This window comes from Misgurnus anguillicaudatus, chromosome 23 (genome assembly GCF_027580225.2).
Source record: "Misgurnus anguillicaudatus chromosome 23, ASM2758022v2, whole genome shotgun sequence".
Taxonomy (NCBI): domain Eukaryota; kingdom Metazoa; phylum Chordata; class Actinopteri; order Cypriniformes; family Cobitidae; genus Misgurnus; species Misgurnus anguillicaudatus.
This window is the reverse complement of record NC_073359.2, coordinates 26,753,668-26,777,395: the sequence shown is the minus strand read 5'-3', so window position 1 is coordinate 26,777,395 and position 23,728 is coordinate 26,753,668. Positions and strand designations below refer to the sequence as shown.

At 33.4% G+C, this 23,728-nt stretch overlaps 2 protein-coding genes across 2 annotated transcripts in view; both read left to right on the top strand.

The window, feature by feature from the left end:
• Positions 1-3,451, top strand: part of LOC129452939 (uncharacterized) — a gene marked incomplete at its 3' end in the record, with an annotated part of 69,069 nt that extends 65,618 nt beyond the window's left edge. The window contains exons 22-24 of the mRNA XM_073862345.1: positions 2,441-2,776; positions 2,865-3,155; positions 3,291-3,451. Coding sequence (XP_073718446.1) covers positions 2,441-2,776; positions 2,865-3,155; positions 3,291-3,451 — 788 coding nt within the window. The remainder of the gene's footprint in view (positions 1-2,440; positions 2,777-2,864; positions 3,156-3,290) is intronic.
• A 10,766-nt stretch (positions 3,452-14,217) lies between these two features.
• Positions 14,218-23,489, top strand: LOC141359613 (uncharacterized). Its single transcript, XM_073862344.1, has 6 exons — positions 14,218-14,434; positions 17,001-17,330; positions 17,431-17,557; positions 17,612-17,754; positions 21,981-22,304; positions 23,362-23,489. Exons 1-6 carry the CDS (start codon positions 14,218-14,220, stop codon positions 23,454-23,456), a joined length of 1,236 nt encoding a protein of 411 aa, XP_073718445.1. The 3' UTR covers positions 23,457-23,489.
• Positions 23,490-23,728: the final 239 nt, after the last annotated feature.

Genomic DNA, 23,728 nt, shown 5'->3' with positions numbered 1-23,728 from the left:
TTGCTCTCACCGTTGTTGGGATTTGTATCCAAAGTGTTGATGTCTCTGAAGCAAAATCCACAGCTGACAAATTTGCAGCCTTATTATTCAATATAGTGTGTTTACAGATCAGCATAGAGTGTCATTCTATACATCTCAGTTCTTTATTCTTATTTTATCATTTCATATTTAAATGTTAGGCAGCATAAAAACAATCAAGCTTATTTGACATCATAGACAATTCTCCTTCCTCAAGCAACAAACAAGTTGTAATTCCTACAAGCAAAACACTGTTGCAATGCTTAAAGAGCAGAGTCAGTTCAGGAAGGTAAAGGGACAAAAGCCTAACTAAAGGGAACACTAATCACCATAGTGGTGACTTCAAATGAATCTAAAACAAACAGAAACTGGAGATTTAAAGGGGTCATGTGATGGAGATGTTGGCATTGCCACTTTGTAGGTGTGAGCAAAAACAGGTCATTGAAATTTGGCTTTCATTATGATGTCATAAGGATATCTTATTAGAATAATACTGCCTCCTTAATCTGAACTCTCCAACCACTGCACTGCCGTTTAGTGCAGAGAGAAAGAGAGAGAAAAGAAGGACTTGACAGCACAATTGAGTTTGAATTACAACAAACCACCATCATTGTGATCAGTGTTTGAACTTTATCCGCTCATTTGCATTTTAAAAAACACACCCAAAACGACACATTTTTGGACTTGACAGCACAATAGAGTTTCAATTACAACAAACCACCATCATTGTGATCAGTGTTTGCACTTTATCCGCTCATTTGCATTTTAAAAAACACACCCAAAACGACACATTTTTGGACTTGACAGCACAATAGAGTTTCAATTACAATAAACCACCATCATTGTGATCAGTGTTTGCACTTTATCCGCTCATTTGCATTTTAAAAAACACACCCAAAACGACACATTTTTGCTCAAACCTACAAAGTGGCAATGCTAACATTTTCATCATATGACCCCTTTAATGTGATAAATGTTGTGGTAAATATCCATTTGACTTACACGTCACATCAGAAAGAAGATATATTCTCTAAGAGTTTTAATGTTACATCAATAATGCACAATGCCATATCTATTATGCTGATATTGCTCAAGATTTTTTTTTTCATTTTTATGGTAATACAGTATCTTGTTAATTTTACTGCAATAAACCGTATTTTTATATGTTTTTAACTGTTAAATTTAAGGTCTTAGTCTGTAAAACTAATTAAAGTTTTTCACAGTGAATCCTACGGTTATCACATGTTTTGTGAAATACGGTTTTATTCTGTATCATTTATACAGTATTTTACTGTTCAATTTACAGACATTTTTTACAGTGTAGTTTGTTATCCCTTACAAAAAATTTGACATTTTGTAGTAAAAATATCTTGGCAAAACCATGGTTTACAACAGTAACCATATTAACTATAGCCTAGTAACTGCTTTTTTTAGTTTTAACTTTAAAACAATGTTTTATTTTTTTAAGGGTTAAATCACAATGCAGACATTTATAATTTTGTTAACTAAAACCATGCCATCTTGGTTGTGAAGTTTGATAAGGAGATTCATGTAATGTACAAGACTCGATTTAGAATAAATTCGCGCTAGAATTTATGTTTTTCTTCTTGAAAAGAGAAAAAATAAGTAATTCGAGTAGAGCACATAAGACTAACTTCATTGAAAGGTACAGCTATAGAGGGAATTTAAGCCCCTCCTACTAACACCATACACAAGAATCCCATAAACAGTGAGGAGAGACGCGGGGAGCAGCACCAAAGAAACTGAAACTGACGTAAACAGAGTTTATGCGCTGCGCTGGATCCCCCCGCGAAAACAGTATTATGTTGTATGATTCCAGAAATAGCGTCTACCAAACGATCTAACAACACGCGCAAACGCTATTGTTTTCGGTGAAGTTTTCTTTGTGTTGATCTTTAACGTTCAGTCTCAGTTGCTTCTCTTTTCAGCGTTTTCGATTGCATCGATTTTAAGAACTGAAACCAATGCCATGATTTTGAAGGACAGCGAGGATGTTTTAAAGCTCGACTTGTGGATTTATGGATTTCTCCCTCAATACAATCCGCCAAATATTAAAAAATATGATTCATAAATCTGTTTTACTCGGTCTGTGCTTGTGGCTCGCATGTGGTAAGTGATTTTTATGAAACAGTTAATTCACAAGTGGGTTCAGTCTTCAGCTGTTTCTAACGTTTATTTGTTGACATGGTTGCGGGTCTTGCAGGTCAAAATTAACTATTTTATCATGCTTTTAGCAGATAAGCTTTAACGTTTACTTTAATTGCGTTGTTAAGTTCCTATCCTAAAAGAATGAAATTTGAATTTGGTCTATATTATATAGGCCCGTGAGAGTAATTGTGTCAGCTGACTTAAATTACTTTTCTTCAAAAGTAATGTGCTTTTTTATCGCTTTGTGTTTCAGTTGTGTTTGTTGTTGATGATGATGAAGTGAAGTCAGTGTTAGTGATGGAGGGAGATTCTGTTACTCTTCACACTGATTATATTACTGAAATACAGAGAGATGATCACATACGGTGGACTTTTGAACATACTAGTCGTCTTGCTGAAATCATTAAAAGGGACCAGATGAACTTTACATTTGTCAAAAAGGATGGGATATTTAGAGATCATCTACAGATGAACAATCAGACTGGATCTCTCACTATCAATAAAATCAGAACTGAACATACTGGACTTTATAAACTACAGATCAGCAGAGACGATATCGCATACAAGATTTTTACTGTTACTGTCTATGGTGAGTGTGTCTACAGTCAAAAGGATAACCACGATCAAAATGTGTATCTATTTTTATCTGTTTATTACTGTTTATTCTATTGTTGTAGCACAACTGCCAATTCCTGTCATCACCAGAAAATCATCATCATCAGAAAGATCATCAGTCTCAAATTGTTCCTTACTGTGTTCAGTGTTGAATGTGAGAGATGTGAGTCTGTCCTGGTACAAAGGAAACAGTTTATTGTCCATCATCAATGTGTCTGATTTCAACATCAGACTCTCTCTATCTCTGGAGGTTGATTATCAGGATACAAACACATACAGATGTGTACTCAACAATACCATCACAAACCAAACTCAACATCTCAACATCAAAGATTCCTGTTTGTCATGTTCGGGTAAGACATCTTATAGAAAAAGAACTAGCACATTATAATATATTACGTTAATTGGTGATAAATTAATGTTTTGCATGATCAGTAACCAAGATATTTGCTGTAAAGTTTTTTATTTATTGTTTTATTTTATTACAGCAACCATCCAGAATCCACAATGGGGAAAGATTGTTATTAGTCTGGTTTTAGTGCTCTTAATAATTGCAGCTTTTGGTGTGATATATCTTTTCTACTTTAGATATAAAAGACCACAAGGCAAGTATTATCATTTTTTTCTTTTGCAAAACATTAAAGATCTGTCACATATTAGTTTGTTTAAAGACACATTCAGATGTATTTTTTGTCTTGAAACTGTGTTTATTATTAAAAACAGCTCAGACTGACGAGGAAGAGATACATTATGCCAGTACAAAGTTTTGTGCTTCCAGTAAAAAGAGTCTGGTAAGAGATTGTGTTTATGTGTGTGCTGTATATCTTGCTCTGAGCTCCTGTGGGTTGTTTTAAAGATTTGGCCTGTATACAAGCACACATAGATCTGCTGTTGGATGTCATTTCTGCTGTTGGATGTCATTTGCAAAGCACTGTAGTTATCCTAATATATGTTATGCTTGGCCTGTTTTTGTGCTGTGCATCACAAGCATCTTTTATGTATTTTGGATTTTCACAGGCAGGGTCAAATATAAGTAAATGCCGCCCCCTAGTGGTACAAACAAATGGAACATCATTGATAATGATTATATATATATATATATATATTTAGTGCTGGACAACGCGATTAATCACATAATATATGAGTGTGCGCTGGTAATTATTATGTATATATAAATACACACACATTCATGTATGTATTTACAAAACATTTACATGTGTGTGTGTATGTATGTGTGTGTGTGTGTGTGTATGTATGTATGTATGTATTTTTAATTATATTTTTATATATTATCATGTTTCTGTTTGTGGCTGTTTGTGTCACTTTTATTTTGTATGTAATTAATTTGTGTGATTAATCTTTGCCCAGCACTACTCACACAAACACTATGTGCTTTACTTGTTGTGACTCTTTGCTTTAGCCAAAATGTGCAATCTATGTACAGTCCTACAAAAGGCTAAACATGGTAATAAAGACCACACTATGCATTTTCACACATTAATTCATAGCAAAGTCAAGCCTAACCAATGCAATGATTCAATAAATTATTTTTTCTTGTATTTCATGTTTTTACAGGAAGCAGATGACCACACAGTGTACCCCGGCGTTGTTATGAGGTGACATCTGTGCCGTTGATGATGTACAAATAAATTACCACTTTCAAACAGTTACATATGCTTATGAAAACAAGTTAAAAATATCAATAACAAACAGTCCAAGGTCAGCAACAAAGATAATCCAATTATCAAAATTGCATTGCTACTGTAAGAGAGTTAATTGAAACATATTTAAAAAATGTGAACATTATTTAACTTATTCATTTGATTTTAAAGACGTTTTACTCCACTAATGGGTATGACTGATTTATACTAGCAAACAAGATGTATGAGATTGATATTCCTATTTGGTTATGCGTCCCACTATCAAATGTGTGACAATACGCTGATCATTTCAATAATATTTCTTATCTTTCACATTGAATAGTGATCTTAAGCATCAACAGTTATTAGTTGTTAGTTGTGTGCCTTGTCTTGGACTATTAATGACGTTGACTAACTGTAATAGAAGTGTTTAGTGTTAGTAACTATACAGTATATTCATTTGTAAAGAATATATTTAGGGGTCAGGGCAGCAAAATAGCACTTAAAAAACACGTGCAAATATCTCCGCGAGCGTTATTCTGATCGACTCGAAAACACCATAGAACATTACACCTTTAAATATGGTGTTTTTTACACATAAATGGTTACAACTCTGCAACAAAATGTGATTTTTACACCAGATTTGATACGATGATGTATGAGCACATTCTGAGGCCACACAAAAAAAATTGTATGCTTGCACCACTAGATGGCCTTATAATTGAACAAAACCTTTGATATCAAGCCAGCCCTGTCATACAACTGTTTCTTCACTAAACTTAAGTGTATTTTCATAAAACTAGCTAGATGAAACACAATTATGATCTGATGTTGCATGCACAATTTTGTCATTGCGCCATCTACTGGTTTTGGCTTGACCCCGGTAGGCCTATTGCTGCTTGCAGCTATATTTTGTGTTAGTGTTGTTCATTACTTTTTACATGTACATTTTTTTTTTACATTTTAGCTTTGTTTTGTTTATTGAGACAGACGTGTCAAAAGTATTAATTAAAACTGAAAGTAACAATATGGATTTCCTACTGCAGATAGTATATCGTTGTCTCATAAGTTACATGGATGACATGTGACGCTTTAATTGATTTTAATTATAATTTATGATACATTTATTAAAGAACTTCAATCATGATTTCCTTGTGTTATAGAGATCATTGGGTTGTTTTATTTACAGTTTCTCTTATCTTTTTAAAGTTAGTAATATAATTATGGGATGACATGAGGGTGGGTTAATGATTATTTGTTTATCAGTGTACTGTCCCTTTAAGAATTCTGATAATAAGGACCTGTTAGATCAGTGTTTCTTAACTACAGGGCCCACTTCCACTTGCGAGCATCAAGGTGACTTAAATTAAAAATAAGACAAAACAAACATTAAAATAAACTATCAGGAAACAATTTATATATCTTAAAGTTTGGTTAATTTTCAACAAAAATGTCTCCATGTCAAACTCTAAAATATTTTGTGTGGGATGTGTCGGGAGTCTTGTTATAAAGACTCTTAAAATTGGCAGGTTTTTATTATTTTTAACATCCACTGTGTTAGATGTATGACAAATATGTGGCAATCATTTGATTCCATTAAATGCTGCAGGTTTCATCTTTTAATATAGTTTGCATGCCTGCATCCTGAGAAACTCTTCACCAAATGTTTTATCATCATCATCATCAGTCTCAAAATGTGAGTTCAGTGTTGAATGTGAGAGATGTGAGTCTGTCCTGGTACAAAGGAAACAGTTTATTGTCCATCATCAGTGTGTCTGATCTCAACATCAGACTCTTTCTCTGGAGGTTGAATATCAGGATACAAACACATACAGCTGCGTACTCAACAATCCCAAACCAAACTCAACATCTCAACATCAATCATCTCTGTCAGATGTGTTCAGGTCAGCAGTTATGTAAGAGTCATTAATTTCATATTAAAGTGTTTTCAGGGCTTTATGATAAATCAGGTGTTGTTTATTTATTGATATTTTAGACACTAATGCAGTTTCAGCATTTGATTAAAAGAGTTTGTTGAAGTTCACGTTGATGTTTCAGTTTTTTAATCCTCAGACAGCAGTGTTTCAGTTTTACTGAAGCGGTTATCTGATTGGTCCTCTCTGCTCTGGTGGGTGTGGCCGTTGTTGTTATAGTGATTTGTGACATCAGATCCAGAAGAGTTGAACAGAAACAGAGATCAGACATCACGCTCAGACCCTGACTGATGCAGAGCAGAATAAACTTTTCTTTTGTTTGCTTTATTTCCTGTTTTATAAAATTTGTAAACAATAATCAAATATGAAATTATTTTATAAAATATGACTCAATTCTCAGCAAATAATAATAAAATGTTTTATGTAATTTTATATAATTAATGCGTATGTAATGTATTGTACACAATAAAGCATTTTGATATTGATTTACAATCAAGATTCTCATGCGTGTGCTTTATGGTTTCCAAATACAATTCATGAGCACTAGATGGCAATGTTGTTACAATCACTGACTCCAAAGACTCTTAATATAAACAGTTTTTATCAGTTGATATAATAGTGTCTGTGTGAATAATTTGTAAGTCAATACATTAATATTTTATGCATGTTCACCGACGCCCTTACAGCGAACTGAGTTAAAGGACTTTCACAAAGGTTTTTCACACCTGTCACCTGCTTTTATCCTTATGGTTTGTGCTATTTTACCACAGAATGAAACTCAAGATGTTAAAATAACTGTTCTGTTGAGGATGTGAATAAAACTTCATGATCATCTCTCACTAAACTTCCTCATAGTGCTTCAGTACAGATGCTGAATGAATACAGATAAATACAGTGAAGAAATGTGGACTTATTTGTTTTTAGTTTTTGTGACATGTAAGAAAGACTTTGATTCTACATTAATGTGTTTTTATTGTGCTTGATTTGTGTCAGTCACATCTATTATACACTGAAAAAACGAACTTTTTGGTGTAGTAATATTTATTAGATTAACTCTCATAATTTCTACATAATAATAATAACATTTATTGAGAACTAGATTTTCCTAAGTAAAATGATGATAAATACACAATTAATTCATGTAAAAAATGAACTGTGTGGGAATAGTAAGTCATAAGTAAAATTTACTTACATTTATTTGCACATGTTGTAAGGAATACCCACAATTCTTTGCGCCTGAATATTTTTATTTTTTAAGCTTTATCACAGAATAAGAACTGATAAGAACTTTAACTACTTAAATATTTGTTAGCAAAATGTCATAAAGGTTTAAGCTCTTATATTATTGATGTTGTTTTGTTGTAAATAATAATTTTGTGAAGTCACCGTTCAGGTGATCAGTGTTTCTTTACATGAACCCTGTTCAGAACATTGTATTGTAATTTTCTCCACAGTGCTGATAATGCATGTCAGAAACACAGTTTTTGTGCGTTTCTGTTCCGAATCTAGTTTATTCAATGACTGACTTGTTGTCAGTCATGAATTTTGTGTTATAATGCAATTTTTAACACTACAAATAACTAGGTCCATAGGAATATGTTAAAGAAAATAACAAACAGAAAATACGATTTATTTAATATTATTAGGACAGCAATGCTTAAATTTTAAAAAAAACCTAATAGACTTTACCTAAACGATTAAAATAAATCTAACTTCTAAATAAAATAATTAAGTAACATTTAATTAATTATTTAACATATGTTTTATCATGCAATTTTAAGTAAATTTTATTTGATTTTAGTATGTAAGTTTTACTTTAAAAAAGCAGTAAATTTTACTTAAAAAAGTTCGTGCAAATTGTTACGAGGATTTTTTAAAGTAAATTTTACAAGTTGTTTTTTTCAGTGTAGTTGATCTGTTATTATTCATACAATGTTGTGTTCTTCAGGTGTGTTTGGTGTTGATGGAGATGAAGTGAAGTCAGTGTCAGTGATGGAGGGAGATTCTGTTACTCTACACACTGATATTACTCAAATACAGACACATTATCAGATTGTGTGGGTTTTTGGACCTAAAGGGACTCTTATAGCTCAAATCTATAAGAAAAGTATTGACATGTTTAACAGTAATGAGATATTTGAAGACAGACTGAAGCTGGACAATCAGACTGGATCTCTCACCATCACAAACATCAGAAGCACAGACTCTGGACTTTATCAACTACAAATCTTCAATAACAGACACTCATCAAAAAAGAGATTTAATGTTACTGTCAATGGTGAGTTCATTTACAGACACACTTGTGTGAAAAATTCATTGTTATTATCAGGTGGGTAGTCTGTAATGTTAAGATAGTTGCTTGTAACTTGAGAAACTGTTAAGAATCTGACATTGAAATGTACACAATATACCTGAAGTACAGATTAAAAGTCAGAATGATGGATTTTATTTCTTCCTTATAGTGACTAATAAGTTTCATCTTTATAATTTTGGCATTTATATCAATAGCAGTATTTTACTTCAACAAATGGCCTAAATGAGTCTTTATCTCTGTAAATTATAAAGCATTTAAGATACAGACAGTTAAAAGTGAAGTATGATTACGCATTTTCACATTGAGATTTTAAACTAGAACATGTTTAGGTTTGGTGCCATAGGACTCCGTCTTTTAACAGTTTGGGTTTTCTAGGTTTAATTGTGTTGTATGTGAATATTATGAATACATTGTTAATACTTTATAAATGTTATATTCTTGTAAGTCTTATTCTTTCAATTCGTACATAATCTCTCTCATAAACGTCTGGTCCCAGTTTTAGAGCATGTTTCGCTTAATGAATTTAATGTAAATACTATGAATATAGTAATCATTCAATACCACAGTAATTCAAAGTGTCTTAATTATTTAACGTGACACAAATACTACCGCAACATGCTTTCTACAAGTGCAGCTTGTAAGCACGACATCCATTTTTTTAACTTTTCTGCCACTTAGTGGATGATGTAAATAATGCATCACAATCATCTCTCACTAAACTTCCTCATAGTGATTCTGCTGCACCACAAACACTGACTAAATAAAATTTACAAATGTGGACTTCTTTGTTTTTATTTTGCGTGAAAGGTAAGAAAGAGCTTGAGATGTGTTTATATAAGAGATCAAATGAACTTTACGTTTATCAAAAAGGATGGGATATTAGGAGATGATCATACAGTCAGACTGAATGTCTCATCATCACAAATATCAGAACTGAACACACTTAACAATATCACATACATAAGTTTTCCTTACTGTCTACGGTGAGTAATATTTAACTTTAGAAATCAAGAGGTTCATAATGATAAATATTTTTAACTTTTGTTTATGATTTTCTTTCTGTGTTCTGTGAACAATCCCATTATAAACCAAACAACATCTCAACATAACCCACTAAACATGAGACGTCCGCTCGACGTGCAGAATATGTCTATATTAGGTCGGTTGGTCCAGGCCCTTATCTGTATGTCTATACAACGTGCAGATCTGGTCCAGTATCTGGACGTCTGACTATGACCCCTCTTGGACGTCAGGTAGACGTCCAAAAGGGGTTCGGGAAATCAAAACAAAAATATTTTATACAAATGTGGTCTATGAGTTCTGAGTCAAAAAACATAAACATCACATGTATTTTTGAAGAATATTTTGTTAAGCTGGTAAAATAATGTAATCTTTATATATGAATGAGTGTTCAAAAACATAGCACTGCTCATAGATAAAGTTCCACCTTAAATGCTGTCTCTCTCTCTCTCTCTCTCTCTCTCTCTCTCTCTCTCTCTTTAATTAACAGAGATGTATATGCTGATGTTTCATTGAAAATCTTTTGTCACCATAATGACGATCAGTGATTCCTTTAGTTGGGTAGTTTGACTCTTTGACTTTTTATAGTAGTGTTTGGTCTTTGTAAGAGTGTTTGCTAAAGCATGTTATTTGCTGCAAAGAAAATTTGTTACAAACAAAGCTCACATGTGGATCTTACAACTTCACTGAACGTTTAATACCACATATGTAAAGTCTGTAATTTATTTTTGTAAACCATGTAGTATTGTCTCAATTTCTCAGTTGATTTGAGGTGTCACATCCAACTTATTATTTAGGTTTATACCACCACTGGGAAGCATTTATATAAAATTAAAAGTCCAGATTTCATTGTCACATATGCAGACATCAAGAATCAGCCCATGAATCACAACAGTGGTGACACTCTCTGGACTCATGAGTTTTATAATACGCCTGTGCAATGCATTGCAACATTTAGAAAACTCACCATCATTGTGATTCATGAGCTGATTCTTGATGTCTGCATCTGTGTCAAAAATTCTGGACTTTAGATTTCTGATTACAGCCACGAGGTTCCATGTTTTGTTACAGTAGGCAGCAGTATGCACCTAAGTATGTTCATTGCAGCTCCAAAAAAAACTGAGATAGAAGTTTACTTTAAAAAAAAATATATATATTTTATTTGTGTTGTTAGTTCAGTTATATCATACCACCACTTCTAACCATCAATGTTATTAATGTGAAGCCACAAGTAAGTTGTAATGGTAACAAACACTTGGTGCAATAATAATGTGTTTTCAAAAACACCATCATCAAGCACACACTACAATATAAAAGCAAAGTGTCAAACTACCCAACCAAAGGAAACACCGATCACCATGATGGCGACAAAACATGTTCAACAAAACATCAGAATCTTGTAAATTCTCAAAAACAAGCCGTAGAAATGACAAAATAGAGTGAATTTGGTTTGTTTAGTCAGTATGGTCCTACTTCAAAACAATGCTTTGTTAAAACAACTGTTTGTAATGGTGATGACATTGTTTTAGAGAATGTACATTTAACAATTATCCAGCGAGAGCAAGCGTGGGAGGAATAGTGAAGTTCTCGTCACTTCACTTCAATTATTGATCGATAGAGAGAGAGTAAGAAAGGGAGAGAGCGCAAGAGAGAGAGAGAGAAGAGAGAGAGAGAGAGAGAGAGAGAGAGAGAGAAAGAGAGAGAGAGAGAGAGATTGCAGACACAGATAGTTAAGGTGGAACTGGAATATTTGGGAATTATCTATAAGCAATATTTTTGAACATTTATTCATATATAAAGATTATATATACACATCTGATGTCTAAAATGGCCACATTTTAAATAGTTTTAATTTGTGTGGAGGTCCCCTTGACATCAATATTGGATGTTCAGAACAGGTCATAAAAAGACGTCATAAAAACTTTCATTCTGGCTCCTCATGGGACGTCGAAATGACGTCTTTTTAAGACGCTTTGCTCAGTGGGAAGATGAGTCTGTCAGATGTGTTCAGATATTACAACAGTAATATTAAAGTTTTTTAATAAGTCATTACAAAATGAATTGCAAGATCCACAGATAAAGAGAAAGAGAAAAAAATGTGTTTCTGTTTGTCTGATATGAGTTTATCTCTCTGTGTTATAGCAATGATAATAGATAATAGAAATGATCATGTTGACAGAATCATAAGAGCTGTGACTTATCAACACGCGACACAATGATTAAACAAGATTAAACAACAGAGAGTTGCAGACACACAACATTTATTTAACATTATTATCAGTATTAGTTACATGAAACCTAATATAAATGTAGTTAAATAAACTGGTGCTTGATTAAATGTTTAAAAGCTGAACTGTAAAATGTGTTGTTTTTGAAGCATCATGAGTAAATTTGAACAAATACATTGTGAGGAAATGTTATGAAATAAAGAAAGTTTGTTGAGCTTGTTCTTGTGTGACAGTAAAATTAACGGAATAAATAAATTTGATCTGTTTGTGTCTACATGCGTGTTAATGTTGGTCAGTTTTGTTATCGCCAGTAATATCAGATATGTGAGGACTGTTAGTTTGTATGAGTGAAATCAATGTGGTTTCACTGTTTGCATGTGTTGCATGCGTGTATGAAGTCTTATCTCATGTCCACAACTTCACATTAATGAGAACACAAGTCTGTGTGAGAGATCAGAGCGAATCTGACAGCTTTCTAATAAAACACAAAAATGTTCATCAGGATGATTTTCTGTCTTCTGCTGCTATTTGTGCTGAATGGTGATTAAAGAAATTATTTAAATTAAGTGTTAATGTGAATTTAATCAGATATTAATATACCTTGGCTTTGAAAGTTGTTGGTTCAACTTATACAAGTAAGTTACCTGGTTGCTTCAAAATTTATTGTTAATTCAACTAAAAAAAACCAATATTTTTTTGAGTTAACTAATATTTTTAAGTTGAATTAACTATACAATTTAAGTCAACCCTAACTAATCAAAATTAATATTTTATATATAACAAACTAATTTTTTTGTCATTTATGTATTTGTTTTTGGAGTTCTAGGCTGGATTAATTAATTTGGATTTTGTCTTTCAGGTGTGTTTGGTGTTGATGGAGATGAAGTGAAGTCAGTTTCAGTGATGGAGGGAGATTCTGTTACTTTAAACACTGATATTACTGAAATACACTGCAAAATCCCGGGAGTTAAATTAACACTGCTCAGTGTTTATATAGGTCCACTCCCCAGAGTGTTAAAAAAGTAACACCGGAGAGAGTTAAAAGCAGCAATCTGTAACTTTATTCTCTCTATCACCATCTCTGTTTGAAACCTAAAATTGCATTTTACATCTTACTTGTAGAGTTATTTTCTTAACTTAGGATTAGATGTTGGCTGTTTCATTTAAAGTCACCATTTTTGTGATCAGTGGTTGTTTTAGTTGGACTTGACTCTTGACTATTAGCTTGTTAGTTTTTTCTAACTGCTATATCTTAGTGTGTTTAAAACATATAGTTATAGCAAAGAAAAGGTTACTGTGTGATTGAATAAAACAAAATGTCAAACATAATCATTTAATGAACAGATTTATTAATATAATTTTTCCTCCCTCATCAAAAGCATAATTTTCTATTAATAATAAATCACTACAGTTTAAGGTCCAGAACTCTCATAGCAGTTTGATATTCTGAAGGACTTTGATAGTGTGCACAAAAACATTAACCGCTGAACAATTTAGATACAAAGATATCAAGAATCAGAGTATGAATCTCAACAATGGTGACAAAGAATATGGTAAAAAAGTTCTTTATTTATTCATGCCGCAGTGCATTCTGGGAGTTCTGGATGAGGTTTGTAATTTGTTAATACCCAGCATGCATTGCAGCATGAAGCTTTTCACTTTATTGTCACCATCATTGTGATTCATACTCTGATTCTTGATGTTTAAGTGTCTACATTATATTGCAGTTAATCTGTAAGTGCCAGTGTTTAAAAATGGTACGAGTTGGCTGGATTTCATACTACAATATCATATTATTGACAGAAATAAACACTTCTAGTAAGAAGTCACTAAACAAATTACTTATTAAGAATGTTATTTGAAAGTATATCCTAACAACCATTATAATCATGGAAATGCACTAGTGCCTCCTCTTTGGCCACAAAACACATGTTTTTAACACATGCAATTATAACAGCCAAAAAAGAGCTGAAACGCTAAGTCTAAGCCTCAAGAGTCCAATTAAAACAACCACTGATCACAACAATGGCGACTCCAAACGAAACAGACAACATCCAATCCCAAGCCAAGGAAATAACTCTACAAGTAAGATCTAAAATGCAATTTCAGTTTTCAAACAGAGATGGTGATAGAGAGAATAAAGTCACAGATTGTAGCTTTTAACTCTCTCCGGTGTTACTTTTTTAACACTCTGGAGAGTGGACCTATATAAACACTGAGCAGTGTTAATTTAACTCCCGGGATTTTGCAGTGTACAGACACGTGATCAGATAGTGTGGATGTTTGGACCTCGAGAGACTCGTATAGCTGAAATCTATAAGAAAAGCATTGATATGTATGACAGTAATGAGATATTCAGAAACAGACTGACGCTGGACATTCAGACTGGATCTCTCATCATAACAAACATCAGAACCACAAACGCTGGACTTTATAAATTACTGATCATCAGTAACAGAGGAACTTCATACAAGAGATTTTATGTGGATGTCAAAGGTAAAATCCTGTTTTAACTGTTCACTTAAATCCTTGTAGTTGTTGCCTCATTCTTTTTTTTTATTTGGATGTGTACCTACAAGACCTTAATATTGTACTGTAATCCCTTAAAATTAATATCCTGAATATCTGACTTTAGCATCAGTTTTATTGTGTAAAGATATACACTAATTATATTCAAAAGATACAACAATAAGGAATCCACAAACAGCTTGATTCTAGTTATTCTTAAATATTCAAAAGAAAATTTAGTAGCAGTTTTACATTGTTTTCGGTATTTAAAATTTTCACAAATTTTATATCTCTTATTGTTTGAATTTTACATCAATTCGCGCCTTTCGCGCGAGCTTCACGCGCGAATGAGGCGGAAACGCGTCTTCCGCTCCGCGCCGAACGCCTATTCCGCGCCGCGGGACCTCCTGACGCGCATCAACGCGTCTCCACATTGACTTAACATTGAAATCACTCGCGCTTCACGCCTCTAGCGCGGTTGGTGTAAATGCACCATCAGACATCAAGTTTTTTTTCAATTTGTAAAAAAATGATGAGTGCGCACAAGAGATCCGGTGTGAGACCGGCATGGAGTCATCTGCTGTTTAGGTTCCGAAAACAATGTCTTGGCTTTCATAGCAAAGTCTCTTTAGGGAGTTACCCTAAAAAAAATATTCATTCAATTTACTCAATTTTTTAAGTTAAGTTAAAAAGTAATTAATTTATTTAAGCTACATTTTAACAAAAGTTTTTTTTATTTTGGTTTGTTTTTCTAATTTTTTTTTGTTTAAATGTATCTTAAATAAATTAATTGCGACCACTTACCTTTGAGTAAATTTGAGTAAATTGAATGAATACATTTTTCAGTTTATGTTTGCAATGTTTCAGAACATTCTGACCTAGCAAGCTAAGTTTCAGGCATTTTTAATAAATGTAAACAGACAATATTTTTATTGATCAAATCCCTTTAACTACCATGATGAAAGCTGTTGTTCCTTATGTCCACTAGAGGGACATCAAGATAAGGAAATCATTTTATTTATAATATAATTTATATTTTGGAGTACCTAAATTACGTAACATTAAAACATCATCGGTAAGGGCCATAAAAGACAGAACGCGTAAGGACCCTTTCGACATGCTGTTGGGTTTCCGCCATTAGGCCAATGGATGGATATATTTTCCCAACAAAACAAAAACTACCAAAATAACATTATTGAAATGCACCATTGTATTAACGTATCCTCAAGAACCACATAAATATGACATTATAAAACGGCTCGTTCTGGTTCTTCATTCTGATTGGTTGAAACGCGTTCTAAGCCGTGATAAAATACCCCGGTAAACCCACGATTCAGACCGCATCACAAGTATCACTGCGCCACTGTTGCTGTGTACTGATTTATGAAAATAAACAACGCAGTCTTTAATAATTTTTTAATTTTCTACATTTGCACAATTATGTCGATATCCAGATAAATGTCAATAAATATTGTTGAGTCATTTCTACAATAAAAGAAAACATTCTCTGGGTTGTTTTTTGTCTTAAATTGATATTTCCACTATTGTCCACTAGATGGCAATCTTACACAACTTAAAACACTGACGCATTCACTCGACACAACAGCGTTGTGGTGGATTTAGCGTGACGTGTAGTTTTGATGGCTCTGAATCGGATCTCTTACAAAAGTTCTTCACAAAAATGGAGCTCCGCTTTTAGCTGAAAATTTGAGAGGTGATAACTGATAAGAGAACAAATGAAGGTAGGATGAAACATTTTTGTTGTTGTTGTTGTTGGAAAACGGATGGTCTGTTCTTTCGTTTGATATTTTATGTTTATTTAAAGAAGATAATTTTTCTGTTAGGCATTAAACTAAAACAACAACTTAAAAAAAAAAAAAACGCTGACGGGAAAGAGTTAAGCATGCTTCCAAGCATATTTGATCATCACTTCAACAGTTGCATGATATAAATGTTAACTCTTTCCCCGCCATTGACGAGATATCTCGTCAATCAAGAGAAAACGCTTTTTTATTGTATGTTTATATATTTGAAGAAGAAAATTTTCTGGCATTAAACTTTTGTGAAAATCATGAAAAACGCTGGCGCTGGCTGGCAACTTTTTTAAAAAACGTTGGCGGTGAAAGAGTTAATGTATATTTTAGATTAATGTTGATTTATAAAAATAAACATCACAGTCTTTAATCATATTTTCATTGCGCCTTTGCTGCGTCTGTGTTGGCTGTGAACTGCGCTCTGTTGCAGCCACACTTGATTCTGAGGAACTACTTTGTTTGGCGGAAGAGTAATATTTGTACTAATATAATTACAACTTATTTGTGTTTCATTTTTTGAAACCCTGCTATGCATATGAAGTAACCGTTTTATAAACACAATAAACCCCGCGAAGCAGTGGGGTTACAGTGCATTTTATAACAACTAAGGGGGTTTTAAGCCCTCCGCTTCGCGTCGTGCCTAACAACGCCCCTTAGCTGTTATAAAATGCACTGGTAACCCACTGCTTCTTGGGGCTTATTGCTTTAATTTACTTCCACAGTACAATGTTGTCTTTCAGGTGTGTTTGGTGTTGATGAAGACGAAGTGAAGTCAGTGTCAGTGATGGAGGGAGATTCTGTTACTCTACACACTGATATTACTCAAATACAGAGTCGTGATCAGATAGTTTGGATGTTTGGACCTCAAGAGACTCGTATAGCTGAAATATATCAGGAAAGACTTCATATGGATGACAGTAATGAGATATTTGGAGACAGACTGAAGCTGGACAGTCAGACTGGATCTCTCATCATCACAAACATCACAACCACAAACTCTGGAATTTATAAACTACAGACCAGAGGCAACACAGGAACTTCATACAAGAGATTTATTGTTACTGCATATGGTAAGTTTAATATAAATCACAGACACTTAATCTGATTCAGTCTTAATTATTTTATTGTGTGACTATTTTTTCAAACCATATCTGTGCTCATATTTTTTAGCTCCTCTGCCCATTCCTGTCATCAGCAGTAACTCTTCATACTGTCCACCATCATCAAAAAGATCATCAATCTCAAAATGTGTGGTGTTGTGTTCAGTGTTAAATGTGACAGATGTGAGTCTGTCCTGGTATAAAGGAAACAGTTTATTGTCCAGCATCAGTGTGTCTGATCTCAACATCAGCGTGTCTGATCTCAACACCACACTCTCTCTACGTCTGGAGGTTAAATATCAGGACAACAACACATACAGATGTGTACTCAACAATACCATCACAAACCAAACCCAACTTCTCAACATCACTCATCTCTGTCAGACGAGTTCAGGTATGTCAGTTGTGATATTAAAATCGATCAGATCAGAAGTGTTGATAACAGCTTTAATGGTTCTATTTACAACATCTGTTTAAAAGTTTACACTAACGTTTCAGTGTTGCATATTTTAATCCTCAGACTGTGGCCGCTGTTTCAGTTTAACTGAAGCTGTGATCCGATTGGTCCTCTCAGCTTTGTTGGTTGTGGCCACCGTTGCTTTAGTGGTTTGTGACATCAGATCCAGAAGAGTTCAACAGAAGCAAAGAGATCAGACATCACGCTCAGACCCTGACTGATGCACATGATATTAAATGTTTGCTTTGTATGTTTTACATTTTCAGTTTTTGTAAACAAAATATTGTTATATATTTTTTAATATTATGCAATTCTCAGCAAATGTCATAATTTTTTTTAAGTAATTTTATATAAGTCATGTATGTGGAGTGAAATGAACCTATTAAAGCATAATAAAATTGATGTATAATTAAGACTCTCTTGTTTTAATTTCCATTCTGCTTATTGAAGTAAAAAAGTATGAAGTATGCAAGAAGTAAGATTCAGGCATTAGATGACAGTAGTGTTACAGTCACTTCACAAACTAAAAATGTCCGTCTTCATCTGTTGAGACAAGAATGTCTGTGAATTATTTTTCAATAAATCGATTAATATTTTAAATTTTTTTAGTTGTTTGGCTTTATTTTTTCTAACACTTTGCCTACATCTCTATCTGTGGCTTGTACTATTTTTACCAAATGAAATAAGATGTTAAAATAGCTTTCCCATGCAAACGTGATGCAAATAAAACTTCAAGGCACAGCGATGGGGACTCCAACAGCACCAAATTATGCCAACTTATTTATAGGAAAAATTGAACACGGTTATATTTATAATAACCCATTTTATTGAAATGTTAAAGATCACGTTCTTCCTAATCCTGTAATGTTGCTGTTAGCATAAATAATACCTGTAAAATGATAAAGCTCAAAGTTCACTGTCAGACTCAGGCGATATATTTGCTTTAACAAAATTTACCTTTCAAAGCCGGTTTGGAGACCTCTTCTTCCTTCTTTAATGACGTCAATAAAACAGTTTTTGACTAAACTCCATCTACATGAATCAGTCGCCAGCTAAGCTCAATCGGCTCTGCTAAGTTAAGCTGCTGTCGAATCACAACATACAAATGGCACTTTCCCATTGCATAGTACCCCAAGGTTTGGTTTGGTTTGGTTTGGTTTGGGTCGGGTCAGCTCATCTCACTTTGGCTTGGTTTGCTTTTCCATCGAGTTTAGTAACACTTCGGAGTGGGCGGGATTATAGGCGTGTCGTTATATTTGCGCTGCCTACTGCTGTGACATCATACAAGTGAGAGCGCCGTTGTACATTCCCTTACATTTATTTATTTGTCAGTCTGCCACAAAATTGACCACCACAAATAGATGTTTGCACATCGCGTTTACCTCTGTCTCACATAACAGTTTCTGTATCAACACAGGTGGCGTCGTCAGTCGACGCGTTCTGCTGAGCCTCATTTAAGTTGCATTTAAGCGTATATGCAGACGTGCAAGTCACAACCTGTGGATGTCTTTCATCGCTTAAAGGGAGTTTGGGAACTTATAGCAGAGCACAGATGACAACATGTTTGCTTGAGACAGCGCAAGCTAGCATGAAGGTAAAGCTAATCTTTTACATTATAGCGATGTCGCTGGTAGTGACGATTCTCTCAGACCAATCAGTGATTTACAGTGTTTTTGCATCACTTTTTGGTATCAGCTCGAGTTGCTTGGAACCCCGACCGAGGTGGTACTAAAAAATCGGATATCGGGTACTACGTACTGCACCCAGTGGAAAAGCTTCCAAAACAGAACGGGACTTTTAAGAATTGTATTGGATAATAGGCTATTAATGACTGCTTTATGGTTTGGTCGGTCTCTGAAGCAGAGCTATACAGTAGGCTATAATTTTGTTTCATTCATGAATTTGAAGATTTCATCAATTAAATTTACTATGAAATAAGTCCTGAGAGTGGCAACGAAAAGATGCAAACTGGCAACACATAATACAAAACTCATTTGATCTGTTGTGTTCAGTAAAATCTGATACTGTATTTTGCAAGCTGTTAGTTTGATTGAGGTCAGAGCAAAATCAATGTGGTTTTTCTGTTTGCATGACACGATGAGACTGTGTTTGTTTAAAAGCGTGTGTTGTGCACTTGTGTGTGTGCAAATGCATGTGTGGTAAAAAAATGGTTTCATCTCATGTCCACAAATGAACTTTATGAGAACACAAATTTTGTGACAGAAATAAAAGTTTTGTAATGAAGCACAATAAATGTTTTTCCCTCTTCTAATTGTGTTCAATAAAATATTTGGATTAGGAAATGTATAATGAATGATTAAACAGAATTTTCATTTTCTGGTTTACCAATTAGAATTCCAAGATATAAAATCTTGGAGCTAAAGAATTAAAGATTTTGATCATTACATAAAATATTTATTTTCTTAGAATCTTTGTAGGTATCCATTTGCAAAACTCATGCGCTACTCATTACACTGCAGTACCCTTGTTGCAAAACACTAAACACGGGCAGCAAAAGTTAAACACAAATACAATACAGTTTTCACTGAGTGAACTTTAAATTTTTCACACATTTTTCGAATAACTTTTTTTTACCAATTGTACACCATATAAACAAACACAGAGCACAAAGGTGTGCCATACAGTACACTGTTGTTCAGTTTCAGTTGTGTTCAGTAAAATCAGATACTGTATGTTGTAGTAGACTATTAGTTTCTGAACTAAATGAATGTGGTTTATTCTGCTGTGGTTTGAAAAAACAGCCCAGTCTCACGAAATTTCGTTATATAGTCACGTATTTTTTTGATTCTTTTTTCGTGCTATTATCACGAAATTTCGTGTTTTTTCGTAGTCGTATAACGAATTCCTGTTTTCGTGTGATTATCACGTATTGGTTACTCGACTGTTTTGTCCTATTTTCTTACCATTGTCGCTTCGGTTTAGGGTTAGATTTACATAAAATGACATCCCTAACCAAACCCAACTCTAACCCTAACGCCAGGCGACATATAAAAAAATAAATCAGGAAAAATAGTATAGATCAATATATTAAGTGACATTCTAATGCAAGCACCAAATCTAACCCTAAACCGAAGCCACAATGGTTTAAAAATAGGAAAAAACAGTCGAGTAACCAATACGTGATAATCACACGAAAACAGGAATTCGTTATACGACTACGAAAAAACACGAAATTTCGTGATAATAGCACGAAAAAAGAATCAAAAAAATACGTGACTATATCACGAAACTTTGTGAGACTGGGTAGGAAAAAACAACAACATTAATGCATTAATGTGCACTTCTTCACAAATAAACAAAAATAAAAATTCAGAAAAGGTCCCTTTATTAAATAAATCAAATTTTTTTACTTTAAAAGTTTTACTTTAACTTAACAAATTAAGTAAAATAATTTCAAATTGTTTACTAGTTATGTTAACTATAAAATTCTAAAAAAGTCAAACACGTAAAATTGAGTGAATTAAGTGAATTCAACCTACTATTTTAAGGTTTTACCTGTTATAAGTTGACATATAATAAAAAAAAGTTGACATTGTTTAACTAAAAAAAATTTATGTTAAAGTGACATATAAATATATGTTGATTTGACAAAAATGTGTGTTTTTACAGCGTAGGTTCAAATGACATACGAAACCAATTCGATTAAACTCGCCTGCAGCACTGCAGCATTTTTTTATAGTGTGTTTACATGAGACAATCAGAATGTGTTTGTAGGTGTGTTATCTTTTTGTGTGTGTCTTCTTTGTGCGCATGCATGTGTAGAAAATGTGGTTTCATCTAATGTGCACACATGAACTTTCTGAGAACACAAGTGTGTGAAAGATCAGAGTAAAGACATTTCTGACGAAACACAATAAATGTTTATCGGCATGATTTTATCTCTTCTTTTCTTGTTTGTGCTGAATGGTGAGTGAAGAAAATATTTTATCAGTAAAAGTGTGAATTTAAACAAACTTTATATTTTCTGGTTTACCAGTGGAATAAGTGTAAAAAAGGTTGAATTAAAAATCGTAAGGCTAAAGATTTAACAATCTTGATCATTATATTTAAAATATTTGTTTTCTTCTAATCTTTTGTCAGTTGTCATTTTGCGAGTTTATATTAATTCATTTGGACTTTTTTGTGTTTTTATGTTGTTTCAGGTGTTGATGGAGATGAAGTGAAGTCAGTGTCAGTGATGGAGGGAGATTCTGTTACTTTAAACACTGATATTTCTCAAATACGAAAGAATCATCAGATACTGTGGATGTTTGAATCGCAGGGCACTCACATCGCTCAAATCATTAAATGGGCCAATTTGAGCTCAGTATATGATAATGAAAGATTCAGAGACAGACTGAAACTGGACAGTCGCACTGGATCTCTCACCATCACAAACATCAAATTGACAGACTCTGGGCTTTATAAACTAACTATCAGCAACTTCAAAGATGCTTCATACAAGAGATTCAATGTTATTGTCTATGGTGAGTTTAATATCATTCAACCACACTGTTTATTTATACTGTTTATTAATGCGATTTATAATGTCACCCTGGAACACAAAACCAGTCGAAAGCAGGATAAATAATGTATGGTTTAGGACAATATTTGGCCAATATATAACTATTTAAAAATCTGGAGTCTAAGGATGCAAAAAATAATAATATTGAGAATACCGCCTTTTAAGTTGTCCAAAGTCCTTAGCACTGCATGCACTCACAAATAAAGTTTTGATATATTTACATATACAAAATATCTTCATGGAACATGATCTTTACTTAATATCCTAATGATTTTTTTGCATAAAAGAAAAATCAATAGTTTTGACACATACAATGTTTTGTTGGCTATTGCTACAAATAAAGATTTAGGTTCGAGATAACTCATTTCATTGTGCATTTCAATTAATATCAGTCAAACTGAAGTTGTTGTTATTATAGTCAGTATTGAGTTCTTGTATACAACTTATTTTAATACTTCATAGGGTACACAAAAACATTATGTATTATGTTTTGATTTATTAAAAGTGTATAAGTAAACCCAAAGTCTGTCATCATTTACTCACCTCATGCATTCTAGACTTGTATGAATTTCTTTTTTCGGACATACACAAAATAAGATATTTTGATAAATGATGTTGAGCACACAGATTGTAACAATTGACTTTCATAGTAGGAGAGTAAATATTATGGAAGTATTGTGATAAATAATGATAAAGATGTTTTGATAAATGATGGAAAGCACAGAGTTGATGGTTCCCATTGAATTCCAGAGATTTGTTTATCTTACTATTGAAGTCAATAGTGTGGTTACCATCATTCATCAAAATATCTTCTTTTGTTTTTCAATTACATTCATTAACTATACCCACTTGTAAAAAAGTCCTACACAATAGTAAAAAAAATTAAAATTATATCTGGTGTCTGAATAATTTTGGTTTTGAATTTTTTATTTATATAATAAACTGACTTTTTTGAATTTATAATTTTGTATATCTGTGAAGAAGTGCACATTAATGTATTAGTGTTGTAATTTTTTCAGACCACAGCCCCTGTTGCAGTTTAGCTGAAACTGTGAGCCGATTGGCCATCTCTGCTGTGGTGGGCGTGGCTGCTGTGACTGTAGTGGTTTTATGAACTGAGATCGTAGACTTCAGAAGACACCAGGGGCCCTATTTTAACGATCTAAGCGCATTGTCTAAAGCGCACAGCGCAACGTCTAAATGGGCGTGTCCGAATCCACTTTTGCTATTTTAACGACGGGAAAAATGGTTTGTGCGCGAGCGCATGGTCGAAAAGGGTTGGTCCTATTGTAATGGGAGTATTTTGGGCATAACGTGCAGTAAACCAATGAGAGTCTGAGCTCTCATCCCCTTTAAAAGCAAGTTGCGCTGGCGCTATGTCTAATC

Coding starts and splice junctions, on each gene's coding strand:
- LOC141359613 (XM_073862344.1), top strand. CDS start 14,218: ATGTTTGGACCTCGAGAGACTCGTATAGCTGAAATCTATAAGAAAAGC. Junction 14,435..17,000: donor ATTTTATGTGGATGTCAAAG/GTAAAATCCTGT, acceptor GTTGTCTTTCAG/GTGTGTTTGGTGTTGATGAA. Junction 17,558..17,611: donor ACAGATGTGAGTCTGTCCTG/GTATAAAGGAAA, acceptor TCTCAACATCAG/CGTGTCTGATCTCAACACCA.